The sequence below is a fragment of the Phoxinus phoxinus genome (genome assembly GCF_949152265.1).
Source record: "Phoxinus phoxinus genome assembly, chromosome: 25".
In the NCBI taxonomy this organism is placed as follows: Eukaryota; Metazoa; Chordata; class Actinopteri; order Cypriniformes; family Leuciscidae; genus Phoxinus; species Phoxinus phoxinus.
In genome coordinates this window covers 23246625-23265505 of record NC_136900.1, presented here as the reverse complement: position 1 = coordinate 23265505, position 18881 = coordinate 23246625, and the positions used below count along the sequence as shown (strand labels likewise).

Genomic DNA, 18881 nt, shown 5'->3' with positions numbered 1-18881 from the left:
TGTAATTGAAGCACAGCCCAAGAGCTCTTGTCAAGGTGCCAATGTTTAGCAAAGGGTGGGCTCGGGTGGGTTAGAGGAGACATACTCGTGCAACTCGACTCCTCTCAACCTTCAAGCAAAGGTCTGTTCACACACTGTTTTCCAACGCTGCCATTTATAGATGGGACCATGCAGTTTGTTTGTGACTGAAACTGATGCCTGTTCTGCGGCGGGGTGAAATCTGAAATGATTATTTCTCATGAAATACGTCTTAATTAGCTTTATTAGGCTACTTATACTTGTTCAGACTACTACTGCAAATCACAGTGCTTATAACATTAGACTCACTGTTGGTTTGCTCTTTAAAAAAGATTGGCCAAGTGATTCAGTAATGTATTTGATTCATTAATGTTAGTGATGTCCACAGTTTTTCTTTTTTAAATAATAAAAAAGTAAAACGCTTGAACTCTTTAGTTCTGTACCATTGCTACCATCACCCAAATTATATTACAAAAGTAGTCAAGATAATTTATTTGCATGGAAAATTGGTCAAGGCAATCAGAATGGAAATTTGTTTAGCAAGATAAAATATGTGGACCAAAAAAATAACTAAAAATTGGGGTTAACTGTGGTGGAGACGCCAGGCGCGAGAAAAGTTATGGAAACTTTCCCAGCTTGGGTTATATTAAATATCCAAAGGGAAATTGTAAATTGAAGATCCAGACAGGAAGATGGAAAAGTCTTTTCGCTTAAAGTGAATACTTGTGCTTGTAAAGGTCTTTGTGCTTTTTTTTTTTTTTACTTTTGTCAAACAGCATTTTATATTTCCTTGAGGGACTGCCATGCCACTCATATTTTCCGTTATTGCATTGACTGGGATATTATGTTACATGAATGTACATGAAAAAGATCCGCAACTGTAAAACTCAAGGTGGTCCAAAACATTCCAGAAGACTTGCTCCATGAGAATCCATGAGAATAGGAGAGATGTGTGCAGATGCAAACAGTTGAGCAGTCCAATTCTTTCAATAATTTAATATTGCACTCTCTCTTCGGGATTACTTTAATGTATCTCTGTTTTAATGACATACAGTGGGGTTAAAAAATCTGTGAACACATTGAACATCGTATTTATTTATTTTTTATTTATTACAATTTTGTACTTAAACAAATAAAACATTCAAATAGAACTGAGTAAATATGAATTCAAAAATATTTATTTTTATAAAATATTTTTCTGCAGATAATATTTAAAGTGAAAAGCTATTATTATTAATTTATTAATGTATTTATTTACAGGTAAGTGCAAAAGAGTGAAATAAATAAACACAAATAGGGAACATAAAATAATTGTTCTGTCGATATAATTTAAAATGTTGTGTTATGTGATATCATTTGTATCTATTATTTATTCAAGTAAAGAGGTAAACAAATAAATAATAAAACAAATTTGTCTGATGAAATTGTCTTTTAAAATGTGAAACGGAAGCCTTTACACTGATATACCAATCAAAATGTAGTGTCATTCACTAAATCATGTATTATATATACTACCGTTTATTTTTCATGCTTCACTCCCACAGTCTGTGGAAAGCAGAGCCAGCCACCAATCATTCAAGCTGTTATTTATAGCACTTCTCAACGGAGTCATATAGTTGATGTGTAAATTGAGACTCTTCCTTTGGACATGGCCCCAAAGCACGCTCAACTCTGACCCTGAGCCAAGGCCACTGTAAAGATGAACTTGGCAAAGTCACACACACATCCGCGGACATGAGCAGAAGATGGAACTGGCAAGCCTTTGCTGCCATTCTGAAAAAAAAAAGTCAAAATCTGAACATTAATCAAAATAAATAAGGCTGATGGGTGAAATGAAAATGGGGGCAACCAGTAGTCAGCTGATAGGTGAAGCCGTCTAGTGGTTATGTGATTATTGGAGAAGAGTGAACAGCAAAGGTGAGGTTCCCACAGCCTTATCCAATGACCAGAGCCCTGCCAGCAGAATCCTGAGGTGCAAAAGGGCTGACTTACAGAATCTGAGCCAGTCGCAACTAATCTTCAAGGCATTTAGGCTATTGGCCTCTTCGACACATCGGTGCTTTACTATCAGAAGTTCTTTCTCTATACAAGTTTTCTGGGAAAGCTAGGGATAGATAGATAGACAGACAGACAGATGATAGATACTGTAGATAGACAGATTTTTTTGTGATTTGTGTAGCATTTTTTGGACAATACATAACTCCCATACTTTTTTGTTCCCTTTTAAAGTAATTCCATGTTGCATCTGACATTGGCGCTATGGGGATCGCCTCAGCGTGACTGTGTCTCAAACATATGTGAAACTATCCCAGTCCTGATTGGCACAACATTACCCTATGACCCTTCCACTGAGAACGCTCCCCTCCCGCCTGGCCCTCTTTGATCTCCAGATCTGTGATTCAGGTCCAATCATGGGGGTCGCAAATGGAGCTTGCGGAGGAGTGTGAGATGGGATCAGACCAGCTTGCCCTGAGACCACAAAAAGTTCTGCTGTGCCAGTCTGCAAAGAGGATGTGACCACAGACCCCCCCTGAAGATTTATGTATGAGACTACCAACGGGTTGTCTGGACGGACAAGAACATGAAAGCCTGAGATCTGGGAGGAAGCACTTCAAAGCTAGAAATACAGCCATCTTCTCCAGGCAGTTTATGTGCCAAGAGAGATGATGCCCTCTCCTCAAACCTCGAGTGGAGCCGCCCTCGAGGATCTTGCCCAGCAGAGGCTGACTGGCAGGGAGCGACCGAACCAAATCTGGTAGAACCACCCTTGGAGAGGGCACACATCTATACGCTATGACACAAATATACTGGGCAGAAACTGACATATGTGTTCACTGGAGGCCGCTGCGCCCTAAAAGGCTGATGGCGGCGGGGTTAGCAGATCGATTTACGGAGAGTTCTGCGGAGAAGCGGGTGCACCCGAGCTTATGTGAAGTGGGATATACTAGACGAGAATGGCTTGCTCCAAGACCTCACCCGCTTGCTCCAAGACCTCACCCGCTTGCTCCAAGACCTCACCCGCTTGCTCCAAGACCTCACCCGCTTGCTCCAAGACCTCACCCGCTTGCTCCAAGACCTCACCCGCTTGCTCCAAGACCTCACCCGCTTGCTCCAAGACCTCACCTGCTTGCTCCAAGACCTCACCCGCTTGCTCCAAGACCTCACCCACTTGCTCCAAGACCTCACCCGCTTGCTCCAAGACCTCACCCGCTTGCTCCAAGACCTCACCCACTTGCTCCAAGACCTCACCCGCTCGCTCCAAGACCTCACCCACTTGCTCCAAGACCTCATCCGCAGGTTCCAGTGATTTCACTCGAGATACAGAAGTCTGCGGTCATGGATATCGTAGGCATAGAGGCAGGGGATTTGGAGGACTCGCCACCTCTTTCCCCTGTTTACGAGGAGCTGGTGGAGGTTATCACTCAGGCCATAGCCAAATTAAACATTGATTGCCGGGCCGATAAGCAGGAAGCATGTCGCAAGAGTGAACTGGACAAGTATACTTGCATAGCAAAGCTCAATCATTGAGGCCTGATCTTCTGTTCAGATCTCCACACCGAGGTGGAGCAAGCCATTCTCGTCTAGTATATCCCACTTCACACAAGCTCGGGTGCACCTGCTCCTCCGCGGAACTGTCCGTAAATCGATCTGCTAACCCCGCCGCCATCAGTGTTTTAGGGGACAGCGGCCTCCAGTGAACACATATGTCAGTTTCTGCCCAGTATATTTGTGTCATAGCGTATAGATGTGTGCCCTCTCTAAGGGTGGTTCTACCAGATTTGGTTTGGTCGCTCCCTGCCAGTCAGCCTCTGCTGGGCAAGATCCTCGAGGGCGGCTCCACATTTGAGGTTTGAGGAGAGGGCATCATCTCTCTTGGCACATAAACTGCCTGGAGAAGATGGCTGTATTTCTAGCTTTGAAGTACTTCCTCCCAGATCTCAGGCTTTCATGTTCTTGTCCGTCCAGACAACCCATTGGTAGTCTCATACATAGATCATCAGGGGGGTCTGTGGTCATGTCCTCTTTGCAAACTGGCACACCCGAACTTTTTGTGATCTCAGGGCAAGCTGGTTTCCCAGAGAGCAGATTACATCCCTGGGTACCTGAATCAGGGAGCACTATTTAAGAACCTGTTTCATATGTGGCACTTTGAGGCCTGCAGTTCACATGAGATTTCCAGCCTGGGATTTGGCGTGTGGTGCTAGAAGGGTTGTCCCTGGCACCCTTCGAGGCCCTGGACTCAGTATCTGAGAAATTCCTTACACTAAAAAAGACATTTCTCTTAGTGTTTATGTTCCTTAAGAGGGTAGGAGATTTGCAGTCTGCCCAGGGTAGGGTCAAAGCCATATTACACCCTAGACCGGGGTATGTGCCTAAAGTACCTACGATCTTGCATTCTATGTTCTTGCAGGCCTGTCATCTTCATCCTTTTGTGTCGGCGGACCAAAAGAAGCTCAATCTGCTTTGCCCAGTAAGGGCTCTTGAGACTTACATCCACCGGACTTCCCAGTGGCGTAAGACTGACCAGCTGCTGGTTTGCTTCGGATTCACCCGATTTTCCCTCACATCTGCTTGTAAGAACCCACGCTAACAGGAGCAAGGCAGCTTCTAAAGCTTTATTGTCAGAAGTCTCACTTCAAGAAGGTGATGTGATGCTGCGGGCTGGTCTTCCCCGCACACTTTTATAAGGTTTTATAGACTGGATCTGGACTATATGCCAGGGTCACAAATGTTTTAGTCCCAGGCTGTGCTCTTAATGACTTCACACTAGGATAGGCATTCATCAGTATGGCGCAGTAAGTTCAGTCGCAGCGTGGAGTTCCCTCAAAAGGGAATGGCTGTGAGTGGCTTGCTTCAGCTATTCAGAAGCTAACACACATTTTTTTCTGGGAATCCTTTACAGCTTCCACTATAAAGTCTTGTATATTGTTATAAGGGTAATTAAGAATGAATAGGTGTGCCCATAATTTACTTTGGTGTAAGTATTAATCATATTTGTGGTGTAGGCTATTCAAATATTTATTTGAACTAATTTTAAATGGTTTTATTCAAAAACTGTGAGTTGTTATAATTTTTGATGTTGCATGTTAAATTATCTAAAAGACTTGTTTTTTAAATCAGAATTAGAATTCACATTTATTGGCCAAGTTACATTTACAAAGAAAATGACTTGGTGGTGTGCTCCAAATAAATATGCTATACTCACAAACATTTCACCCAGTATCAAATATTTGCACTTACAAGATATATGTTCCCATGATCGTTCTTATTTTTCTAAAGTAGACATCAACCCACTTAGTGCTCCATATCACCGCTTTATGTCATGTCATACTAACACGTGTGAAAACATGATGACTGTGGGTTAGTGAGCTATCAGCTTGATGAAATTAATTGTACATCTTCATGTCTGTGACTCAGGGGCGCCGCTAAGGGGGGAAAAGTTAGGATGATTCTAAGGGCCCACGCACTTTTGGGGCCCCCAGAGATTGATTTTATTAATGGAATATGTGCGGTGGGGGGCCCAACCTCATATTCTTTCATAGGGCCTAAAATTTCTAGCGGCGCCCCTGTGTGACTAGTGTTTGCCTAGCTTGATGACTGATGATCCGAAAATAAGTTGAATATTAAAAAGAACAGCTGAGAGTTCACAAATAAAATATATTGTTTAAATTATTACTACCTTTAGTTATTATTTTGTAAGAAATGTAAATATGATTAAAAACACTAACTTGGTGAGATTTATACTTGGTTTTGATAAATAGAGCAATAATAACATTGTTAATGTAAAAATATAAAATAGAATTCCTCATTCAATTCAGACACCACTGCACTCCACTGCTATAAATCTTCAGCACATAAACAGAGTCTTTAGCTATGTTTCAATCAAAAGTTGTGAATTTAAATTGTGCGCAAATTTGGAATATCGCATAAAACATTTGCGAATAAAGCATTGTTTCCATCCAGTGAGTCACTTCCTGATAAACTGGCACTAAATATCACTAAGAAAAATGGAAGGTGCTGCAGTGGAAGCCATGTTATCTTGCATTCAGTTTGTGAACGCAATTGTGTGATGCACTTCTCAGAGGGAATTTTACCGAACCACTTTGATAACAGGCTTAAGTCAGGCATTACAGAATGACCAAAACAGCAGTTCAGATGCTGTTTAACGAGATTGGTCCGGTGATTGGTCTAGTTATGCCATCCCATTGCAAAGTCATGTCTTTTTTGATTGCGCATCAATAAATGTATTCGGTAAAAGTGTTTCCATTGCAGTTTATGTGCATGTTGTCGTATTGCATAAAAATATTATCTGACTCATTTGAGGGCATACGTTTTTTTATGCGCATCTTGGCGTTTCCATCCAGCGTTTCTTTATGCGATATCCCAAAATGTGCATAAAAATAGGTGGATGGACACATTTTGTCTGGCCTTATCTAGAGCAATGGACCCACTTACCTGGATATATACCTTGTGAGAACTGTCCCCTACGCTATATCTTTAATATCCACACCAAGTCATCGCTGTGTCAACCTCCAAGTCATCTCCTTGTCTTCTCCCGGTGATCCCCTCTGCGCTCCTCGTCTCGTCTTCTTCGTCTGCAACGGATCAGATTCAAGTTATCATTCTGCTTGGTCACTCCACAATCTGCCATCCAAGTCACTACTCACCTGCCTTGTGTTTATCCTGCTTTTAGTTCAATAAACTCACCATTGTGTTCTCCAGCTCTGCCTCTTTCGTCTCTGTATCTGTGTATACTCTGACAGAAGGCCAGAAGGTCACTGAGAGTGAGTTCCGGCTAGACTCTATGGATATTTTTCAAGGGAGTGGAGAAATTGATCTCCTTTATCCAATAAACTTACCTGTAGGTCAATCATCTTCAGTCATGTTAACCCCACCCAGCCTCCCTCTTCAACCACCTCACCTGACTGCTTTTGCCCGTCCTCAGTCCTCAGCCACTGTTACCACCCTGTCGTCATTGTCTCCCGTTGGTCCATAGAAAATACTTCATTTGAAATATGATTTTTTTTTTTTTTTATTAGTTTTTATTTGCATTTATTTATTATTATTGTTGTGTATACACAACAAAAATCAGTAATTATGGTTACACGTCTGGACATTTTGATATCATTATTATTATTATTTTTTGCCAAGAATCATTCAGTGTTATCAGTTATCGGTGTATCAGTGCCAAGTATATCAGTGTTATTAAAACATGAGAGTAAATTACTTGGCACGTGTTTTAAGCTAAAATACGTCTTTTATCATTTGAGACATCTTTATTTGTCATTGCCTCATACTTAATGCACAAAATACAATAATATACATGATATACAATTCATAGCAACACAAATGTACTACAATACACACGATGCAATGCATACGTGTGGTGTGATGCAGGAGCGGTACTGTAGTGAGGAGAATAAAATAAAACATTTAAACAATAGCCTAATGCATATTTTCAGCTTTTCTCTGGTGAAAATTAGACCAAAAGTGTGGGAGTAATCGCCTACTTGGTGCACCTGCTGAAACATTGTGCGCAAGGTTGATGCGTGTTTCTTGCGCGTATGGATATGCGAGTAAATCACTCTGCACGCGCGTCTCCAAAATGCCAAGCGCGTGCACTCAGAGAGAGAATGGGTGATTCATCACACACTGCGCTCTGTCCGGCCCCTGATCAGGGGCCCCGGCAATCGCAAAGCTCGCCTAATCACTTTCTCTTTTACCTTTCTGAAGAAGCAGTATGGAGTTACGTCACACCAGCGCGCAAAAGTGCCGGCCAAGCAAATAAGCCGCTGAGGAGCTATTTGTAGGCATTGCTGCCAAACCCGGGTAAGGCTACTCACTCTTCTGCGATCAATGCTTTAAATGTTGCTATTGCACTAGAAGCAGCATGCGTTACATTTCTGATTTATTCTGGAATGATTCTGTTTGGAGAACTTGACCTGGATCCGTTGATGACCGGCGGCCGGTGCGCGCAACAACGCAATTAGATCCAGTTCAAAGATTCACATTCACAGACAATCGAACGCGTTACCGTGAAGGACCGGGACATGATGTCGATTTTAACTGCGAGATTGTTACTTTTTATCATCACTTTCGATTAGATTTTTTCTTTCTTTCTTTCTGAAATCACCATGCCACACACTCGAAACAGGAACCCAAGTCCAATCCCAGAGGTGACATGGGACACGGGGTTGAAAGAGATGAACGAGACCTGGAAAGGGGCTATTGCATGCTTGGGAGTTGCTATCTTTTTTGTCATGACAATTGGGATCATTTATTGGCAAGTTGTGGATCAGCCCAACAAGAACTGGATCCTTAAGGGGAGCTTTAGTGGGCTCATTTGGGAGAGACGGACGCAAACTCTGGTCATACAGACACTGACTGAGGACAAGACTTTTGCGGAGATAGACGTGGAGAACGTGGGGAACACTGATATTGAGGTTCCGTTCGTGAGGAACATGTGCTGGCTTAACAAAACCGAGTTCTGCTACACTTGGGATTCGGTCGCAGAGGTGAAGATATCTTTGGAATCAGAGGAGGACTCGGATACTGAGTGCTACAGTGTAACCTGGACTCCAATTCACTGCCATGTGGATCTGAAGGTAAAATATCATTAGAACTACATTTTTTTATATAGCCTGATGTCTTTGAAACCCCTTTTTTAAGTCCCACAAAAATAACTTTGCATTATTTTTCAAAAAAAAAAACCATCGTATTTCACTCACACTATAAAAATGATTTGAATAACCTTAGCATCAAGAACATTTACTCAAAATATATAAGAAATATCAAACCAAAAAGCATGTAAAATTGTAAAACTGTGAGAGTTGTGCTTGTGCAGTGACTTTCAGGGAGGTTTGGCTTTTAAAAAGTTTGATAGGAAATTTCTCGCACGGAAACCAAACAGAGTTAGGCTATAGCTAAACGTCAATAAAGTCTGTTAAACAAAACACTACAGTTTCGTGAAATATTTGTAATATGCAAATAAAAAACTTATAATGAAAATCCTCGCTATATATATATTAGGATATCGCTTTAATGTTCGCTATAGTTGCTATGGTTACCTCCGGCGAAAGTTCGCTATCAGTTATTGCCCGATGAAAATACGCCGTAACTTGTAATCAAATTTTTGTGGATACTAAAATGTTCCAAATTCAATACTAACTGAAACATTGGGCCAATCCATCCATTCTCCAAATTGCTTTATCCTCCACATAATTAGGCCTATGTAAAATATCTACTTATAAGAATTTTTGTTTTGACTTCCTCTCAAGTATTAATTATAAAGTGGGTCACACCCCCTTAATATACAAATAATTATTAAGTGGTTTCTTGTCTCACAGTTTAATAAGAATAGCTAGCGTGTGAATATCTGTTTATTTGCAGTATTTATCTTTAGGCTATATAACTTTTTTAAAATGTAGGCTATTATTTAATTATGCGCTTTTATGTGATTTTTTGTGTGATTTTAAAGAGTACAATTGGTTCTCTTATTTTTTATATATAGTTATATTGTTATTAATGCTGTCAGATCATATATGTGTGTGTACATATACATTACATACACATATAAACACATATATACACATTATATGAACACAAACTTTTATGTTAGATGTGATTAATTACGATTAATCGATTTGACATCACTTTATAATAAAATAAAAAACATATTTACATTAAATGATTAAAAACATATTTCTTATTAAAAACATTTTGACTTTGTCTTCCCGAATGCATATTTAAAGCAGGGTTTAAAGTTCACCGGACTGAAACGGCCACAAAGATAATGTACAGTGCTCCATACATTTCACAGATATCCGATAAGACAAGGACTTTCTTTGTTCAGCAAGGACCTAAAGCAGTTCGGAAGTTTTCTAGTTTAATCCCTTCATTTTGTACATTTCATACCTCAGTAATGCTCTGTCATGTGTTATTTCAGATTTAAGCCTAAGAACACATTGTTCAGTCCAATCCTTTGACTTTGAGATGTTCTGCACCTGTTTTTATGTGTTATGAGAGCCTAAAGCGTCTTAGCTAGATATCCATGTCCAGATTATGCTCACTTATTCAATCTCTATGGAGGAACTCAATCGATTACTGTATTGGTCCTTTCACATGCAATAAACGATCAACCTTTGGTGTGTATAAAGATGGACCATGATACATTTTAAGGATAGTTCTCCTCTCTCTCTGTCCCAGGACTGTTTTTCCATGGTGAATATTTCGTGGTACGGAGGAGCCAGTGTCCATGCGCTCAACTGGCCGATAAACGATGCCAACATTTCCATGCAGCCCTTCACAGTCAGCGACCTTCGGGACAACCCTTCTGGCTTCGGGTCAGTTTTAGAACGCTACTTCCTGGGATCCTCAGGTAAGCAAAGAGGAGCTCTGCGTCATTAACTCTTCAGACAAATTTGTCCACCCTCTACTTTCACATATTGTTGACCAGACCAAACTTGTATTTACTTGTGACCATCTACACGATTGAAAACACCCTCAGCCCTGAGATCGCGGGGGACCTACACTGCAAAAAAATGCTTTTCTTAGTATTTTAGTGTAGTTTCCAGTCCAAATATCAAAAAATTCTTAAAGCAAGATGCATTTACTAGATGAGTAAAATGACATAGGATATTATGTCCTGTTTTCCAGGGGAATTCATACAAATTAAGTGAGTTTTTGCTTTAAAAAAAGCTAAATTATCTGCCAATGGGGTCAGAAAAATTATCTTAATTCAAATAGAAACAAGATATTTTTTCTTACCCCAGTGGCAGATAATTTTGCTTGTTTTAAACAAAAACTTGTATTTCTTTTCCCAGAAAACAAGACTTTATATCTTATGTAATTTTACTCATCAAGTAAATGCATCTTGATTTAAGAAATATTTGATATTTGGACTGGAAACAAGACAAAAATACTAAGTAAGAAAATCATTTTTCTGCAGTGTACTGTACATAGAGAGCGTAACACAATACGGATGGTTACTTCTGCTTGGTGAAAGATTGCAAAACAAAGGACATCGGATTTGAGTCTGAACCCGTTGGTATTTGTCAGCAGATGTCTGATGTTTATATAGAGAGTTAATTAAGCAAACAATCTCAGAGGCAGATTTAAATAACCATTGTGTTTATGTCTGGCTGTTATTTTGATTGGAGGCAGGGTGGAGGACGTTTACAGACACACTGTAAAACAATATTTTCATGATTTGTTATCACAACTTTTTATCTTTTGTCAAATCAACTTCGATAACGAATGTGTGAAGATAACATACTATTTTGAGTTTCTGTTTATTAAAGCATTCTTTTTCATTGTATTAACTCAAATTTTTAATTACAACGAACTCAAAATTTTAAGGTAACTTGCTTTTTTTAAGTTAAACCAACATTTTGTTTACAGTGCAGATGCAGTGAATTCAAACATTTTTTTATTTTTTTACATTTTAGTGCTGTAGATTTATTTCACACAAAAATAAAATACTATGTCACGACAACGTGAATTTTCAGAAAACAAATAAATATGAAACATAATTATTCATATTTATAATATTAATAAACACATTTTCATATTCATTCAGTATATTGAATAATTCTTGAGATCCGTATTTGGCAAAATTATTGAGCATGTTTTTTAATCTGCAGTTCCGTTGCAAAATGTATTATTATTTTTTATAGTGGAAGTTATGGTTTACTCCGGTTCGTGATGAACTGGCTCTTATGAACAATTGCTCATAAGTTACGGGTTTGAATCAGTTTAATGAATCCTTCACTGAACTCACTGAATCTGTCAGTGTTTAGAAATGAAGTATGTTTTGTGTTTTAAGGATTGTGAAATGTAAATCATATAGGGTGAAATGATACCCACATGTCACACTTCGATACATATCAAGATATTAAACTCACGATAAAACATTATTGCGATACTCCAAGACATATGATAAAAGATTAACAAAAAATGTTCTGTTGATTAAAATGGTAAATGTGATATTACATTGGGTGTGTAAATGAATAGGATGGACTTGGTGCTGGAAACCCAAAGCACAGGACAATATGACACCAGAATAAAAATATTCTTGATTCTGAAGCTGAAAATTCAGAATTATTTTAGACAAATATGCTTGCTTTCAGTCACTGACTAGATTAGATATATTTAAAATAATGTAGGACTCTTTTACCTAACATTTGGCATTATCATGACCCACAAATAGATTGCATTATTATACATTATATTCAACATTAAATATAGCAGTTTAATGCAGTACTGACACTAAATACACAATACATATTGTCATATACAGTATTGTGACCCGATATATTGTTACATCCCTTGTAAATCGCATTGGTTGCTGATATGTTCAATTATTACACGGCTCTGTGGAATACTTGATTCTGATTGGCCAATCGCCCCTGTATGTTAATCCACAATAACAACCGCTGAAAACAGATAACACAGGCTCATCCTGGTTTTGCTTTTGGTGAGCTAATAAAATATAAAAAATGAAATCAATATTTTGTTTACAATCATTTAATTATGCCATCCAGTATCAAAGCCTCCGCTTCGGGGTCCTCATCACCCTGTCGGTGTTTATTCTGAGATAACAACCGGTTTGATGTACAACTTAACGTCCGGACAGACGATTCGACCACACAGCAGAAACCAGAACCGCCATCGACCTCCAGTACAGGACCGCGTCAATGCCTTGAGCTGGAAAAAGCTATAAAATTCAAGCTTCCCAGATGCATGCCTCATTATTGACATGTGAAGGCAGTTTGAAACCACCACGACTCTTCCTAGAATTGACCATGTGGCTAAATGTGGTATTCTAAGAATCTGTGAGGTCAAGAAGGTGACGAAGAGCCCCATGGCTCCTCGGGAAGACCTTCAGATTACCTGTGTAAAGATAGGAGGTCCTGTCACTAACCATCACTACAACACCTCATCAATCAGTTTAGGATGAAGGACTTCTCAAACTGTCTTCTGTAAAATGGCTGTCCACGGTCCATGAGTTGAATTCAATTGATTTTTTGTGTGCAATTGACACAGAACATCAATGTTGAATCCATCAAGTTTGAACAATGAATTCAATTATTCTTGAGCTATATATTGTGAATCTGTAGCTCAGGATTGAAATTGATGTCAAATGAGTAATCTGTATTTGTTCTTTTATTGTTTTTCATTACATGTAATCCAACTCTTCATTTCCTGATCAAATCGCCTCTTCTTGTCCTGTCACCTCTCACACTATACCGATAAAATGGCAGAAGTGCCAACAAATTTAATAAGTTTTTTTTTTTAAATTAATACATTTCATGCCAGATGTAGTAGAGCATTTGGAGTATATTTAAAATTCACAAGCATTGTACTATTAGTGTACGTACACTAGGGCCCTATCTTGCAGCCAGCGCAATTGACTTTGTACACCGACGCATATATCATTGCTATTTTGCATCCGCGCACAGCGGACTTTTCCCTCCACAGACGCTCGCGGGGGCGGTTCAGCGCAAAGAGGAGCGTGTTCCGGCGCAAACGCTCCCTGGTGATATTCTGCAGTTTTAGAAAGCAATTCCGCCACTGACCAGGAAAAACCCAGTCTAAAGACAGCGGCGCCGCGCGTTAGTCATATGCTATTTTAAGGGCGTATGCTTGGCCATAATGTAGCGTGTGAACAACGCACACACACTTTGATTCTCTCATCTAAACAGACGCAGCAGTTTTCATTTTTGCGAATCATACATTATTACTAATAAAGGAAAAATATAAACACACGAGGGAAATCATTGTTGTGTCCGTGAAGATGTGAAAAAAAAGGGCAGAAATCTAGCAACACATTTACCCAAATTATTATACGCCTGTTTAACCGAAGCTAATTTGTGTGGTTTCTCCATCATCCCCAATGTCACTTCTCTGTGTTTTACGGCCTAACGAGAACGTTGGTCTCCTCGGCTGTGAACCGCTCCTGGTGTGCGCTGGCAAACCCGCCGTTATAATAGCAATCCGCCATGGAACAAGCGCACCGGCTCTTAAAGGGAATGTGAGAGGACGCTCTGATTGGTTTATTTCACGTTACGCCCAAACCACACCTATGAATAATGAAGCGACTTCAGACCAACCCCTTTTAGATTTGCGTCGGGCGCAAGAGTCGTTTATCCCGCCGGTATAATAGCAACAGCGCCCGGGATCCGCCCACAAACTTACTTGCGTTTCGCGTTTGATACTTGTGTTTCAGAGCGTTACAATAGGGCCCTAAAACTGTTGTAGTATGCGTGAGCATGATAGTCATGGTAGGTCTAGAAAGTTTCATTATTATCAGTAGCCGCGTTTCCATTACAGATTTGCGCAAAACTTTTGCGATATTTTCTAAATGTCAATTAAAAAAGATTGCGAAATTACCACGTTTCCATTAACCGATGTTATGCGCTGAAAAGTTTTTTTTTTTCCTCTCTCGATAAGTCATTCCAACACTCAATGCATCAGGTTGGTAGGTCTACATATATCCCATTATTTTTAATCGCGCCGTGATATTGAAGCTTTAATGGCAAGGAAAGCCCCTTACACTAGTGAGCGGCACACATGAGGTGTCTCTGGGTGTATCTCCCTCGTGTCTGCTTCAAGGTCTTGATTTGTGGCATTTAGAATCCAGTATTCCCGTAATTATTTTGTCTTTCTCCGTCTTCTATCCAGACATACGACGGCATCTACGTCAGGTGACCTGTAAATGCGCAAAAACTGTTTCCATTGCAGTTTTGCGAAATATTCCTTTTTCGAACTGCCTGAAAAACCTCCTCATGCGAGCATAAAAACTTGTTTGCGATATATGAGAGTTTTTGTGAAATTGACGTGTTTCCATTGGCCGTATTTTCAATTTGCAATTTCAATTTGAAGGGTAATGGAAACACGGGTAGTGACATACATATTTCAGTTGATTAGTTAATTTTTACAATAAGTAACACAGCATTTTAACACAGGCTACTTTTAGTAGTAATCAGTGTTGGGGAAAGTTACATTAAAAGTAATGTGTTACAATATTGCGTTACTCCCTAAAAAACCCCGAATTGCATTAGTTTTTATGGAAACTAATGTGTTACATTTCATTTGTGTTACTTTTTCTCACCTGGACTGGGCTTGCACTATTTTGCAAAGGTAGAGGACCTTTCAATGCCGTATACGCAGGTCTTGACCCCCGGCCTTTTTAATTGCTAATAGTAAAGTGCGATTACTCCCCATTTCTCTCAACATGGGGACATTACAGCTATCAGTCAATATGTGGGAAAACAATGTACTTATTTGAACTCAGATATTTAGTTTACTGGTTACTTGAAAAAAGCAGAGGTGGACAGTAACAAAGTACATTTACTTAAGTACTGTACTTAAGTACACTTTTTGAGTATCTGTACTTTACTTGAGTATTATTTTTTCTGGAAACTTTTACTTTAACTTCACTACATTTAAAAAAGAGAAATATCGTACTTTTTACTCCACTACATTTCTGTCAAGGGCCTTGAGTAGAGAGTAGTAACGTCAGGGATGATTTTGGTTGCATTTTGGTTGTAAATGAAAGTCGGGTTGACGTCAGAACTCGACTGATGTTGGTTTCTGACGTCAACCGATTTTCAACCACAATACAACGTCTGTCCAACGTTGGAGATTAACGTCAATCTGACATTGGATTCTGACATCAACCTGATTTTCATTTTCAACGTTGGGTTTGGTCTTCTAAATGCAAATTTTGTCATTGTTTTGGAGGCACATTAGTTTATAGATAACAAGGCTAACATATTCACACTAAAAGCCCAAAAACTAGGAACAGCCATTTGGGTGTCCGAAACCATTGTGGACGTTATTGAGTGACTTATACAATCCCACTACTGGAACTGTGTTATAGAAATACATGTGATATTGATATGAGGGTAGGCAGGCAGAGATTCAGGGGCATAAGGGACTGTAAGTATTGCATGCAACAATAATAAAACAATGCATTGGCATTTACTTTTATACTTAAGTACTTTGAAAATTAAAAGTACTGTACTTTTACTTAAAGGTATAGCGGAGGATCTTTCCTAATTTTAGAAAAGACCCGCCCTCTCCAATTTTTAAAAAAATGCACATGCGCAACACTCTATCTGCTCCCGAGAGGGAACGCCTATTAAACGGCTAGCATCGCTAATCAGCTTACATTAACTTTTACTAGCAGTGATTTTAAATGAATTTCTCCAAATAGCATGACAAACTTTACCTGTCTAGTAGAATCTTCGCGACTGTGGCATCAGTGGGAAGCCCAACCTGTGCTTCTAGCGCACGCCAGCGTGTGAAATATACACCCAAAATCACTCTGGTCTTGTTTCTATATTCTGCGGCCTTTCTCTTCTTATCATACACTTCGTATACATTTTTTCTCTTTCGACCCTCAGCCATTTTCAAAGGAATGGCTGAAACCGTAACTCATCACACATAATACACCTGAAAGTGCGCATGCGCAGAAAGCGAAAACATAGGGACGAGCACGTACGACGGCCTTACGTAAACATATCACCAGAATGATTGACACTTAGGTGGACCAATAGTATAGACTACCCAAAAAGAAAATCCTCCGCTATACCTTTAAGTAAAAATCGGTCTTATAGTAATATTTGACCAGTAGTATCTGTACTTTCACTCAAGTAAGGAAGTTGTGTACTTTGTCCACCTCTTGAAAAAAGTAATCTGATTACGTAACTCGCATAATGCATTACCCCCAACACTGGTAATAACGTTGCCCAACACTAGTGGTAAACAGCTGCCACTTTTACTCACATTCATGGTGCAAACATACCACTGGATTTCTTACCTGGTTTGATAAATGTTCAGTAAATGGCTAATAGTGTCAGCGAAGGGGCGTTGCGATGACCCCTCGTGCTTCGGACCACCAGGCGTGCCATGAGAGGCTTGTTTAGGTGGGCAGCTGGTCTCTAAACATGGTTACCACTCAAAGCCGAGACGCCCTCGCACTCACACAGCACCTCGTCACCCGCACACACTCCAGCAATTAATAACCCGACTTACTCAACACAGTCACGCTGCTTTTTTCGTGCAGTCGCATTGTTTGCACCCTCATCGGTGTCCCCCAAGTTTTGCGTGTGAGCTTTCGGCAGCTGAAAGGTGAAAGTGGTAATCTGCGTCCCAGACGGCTGAACAGAATTAGATTAAAGCGAAAGGGCACGCCATCAGCTAAGGACATTATATTCATCATGTGATATAAACAAAGGCCTTTTATGATTTCCTAGATCATTGTTTGCACAGGCCCAGAAAGAGTTATGTAACGGCGTGAGCAGTCGTATGATTTTAATCCCTTTTCCACCTCGCTAGAGGACGGCCTTGATTTCGGAGAGACCTCTCGAACCCCTCTGTAATCGGCTCACTTTTGAGACAGAAATGTTGAGCGTCCTGCCAATGCAGCTGTCTTGCGTTGCCTAGTAACCACAGACATATCATGGTATATAATGCCCAGTGGCATAACAATGACAATCATGTTGGCTCAGATTCGTAAGGCGACCCAGCAGCTGCCTGTGGTCGCGGCTCTCGCCTTCCATTGGTCGGCGATGTGTTGATAATGGACATAATTGTTTTTCCCGAGTTGCCGCTCTGCAGCCAGAAGGCATGTTGTTGTGCTGGCCTGTAAAACGAGCCCCCGGTGACCCGGGGCAAACCCAAAGGTAAACTTTTCAGCGCTGTATATTTACATTTAGGCCTTGAAATTGGATAGTGGTTTAAAACCGATTGGTGGTGTGGGGATTCGGTCATGCGACGTCTGTCAAATAGCTTTGTCCACTTTGTTGATGAGAGACATTATTGATGTGTCCAGGCAAGTTGTGTCCGGTCCAAAATGATGACTGAATCATCTCTTAAAGAGATGGTGACATATTTAGATGTTGCTAATCTCCAAGTAATGATCGTCCCTCTGTGTCCACGTGTGTTAGCTGTGTGTTTCTACGCCAATTCATTGTTGACCCTTAAGAAAAAGACGTTTATTCAAGTGTGCTGTTATTATACTTAAATAAGATAAAAATAAGAAGGTATACTTTCAGTCTATTTTTTTATGTACTTCTCAGAAATAAACTTAAAATTTCACTTCCAAGTAACTACTAAAATATAGTTTACTGAGAGTATAATTCAAAATGTACTTTCATAAACTAAAAAATGTGCTACAAGTATTTGATTTGTAAAAGTTAATTTGTAGTGTAGTTGCAGTACAAACAAAAAAAACTTGTTGTGTACTTGGTTTACTACTGTTATACTTAAAGTATACTCCTAGTACATTGATATTAGTGTACTTACAACATAAATTATACATCAAGTAGCCTATACAGTATAGTTCATTTCATCCTTAAGCAAAGTTCAAATATATATTTTAAGTATACTTTTTTTTTGTAAGGGGAAATATAAAAATACTTACATGGTGGCTGCAACATATCATTGTTTTCAACAAAATGACACAGTGATTCTGGCAAAGTGAATGATACAATAAAACCGTTTCGATAACTTAAGACTTGGGTTGCCTAGACTTTTAAATGTACAATTTTGGTGCTCTTGTGCTTGAATGGACACAAACACACAAAATTAGGTCAAAATGCCTGTGTCTGCGAGTATCCTCATAAACACAGTCGCTCATAGCTTACGTTAATGTAAACAATTGGGAAAGAAAACAGATGCGTATAATCATTATATTGGATTAGTGCATTCGATCTGAAAGCCTAATAACTCTGCTGACTGTCATTAATGTTCATCAAACAACGCAATACAAAGAGTACATCAGTTTTTTTTAAAAGCTTTAACAAAGATTATTTCTATTTCATTTATACAGTGTCTACTGTGCAATTATTTTACAT

General features: G+C 39.6%; 1 protein-coding gene across 2 annotated transcripts in view; it reads left to right on the top strand.

Moving 5' to 3' along the window:
- The first annotated feature begins 7877 nt into the window (after window positions 1–7877).
- Window positions 7878–18881, top strand: part of LOC306993592 (SITS-binding protein) — a 42437-nt gene continuing 31433 nt past the window's right edge. Inside the window, exons 1-2 of one of the 2 annotated variants that reach the window (XM_079603467.1) lie at window positions 7878–8624; window positions 10225–10396. In XM_079603467.1, coding sequence (XP_079459593.1) covers window positions 8154–8624; window positions 10225–10396 — 643 coding nt within the window. In that variant the 5' untranslated portion in view covers window positions 7878–8153. The remainder of the gene's footprint in view (window positions 8625–10224; window positions 10397–18881) is intronic. The other variant, XR_013796484.1, reaches the window with a different exon arrangement.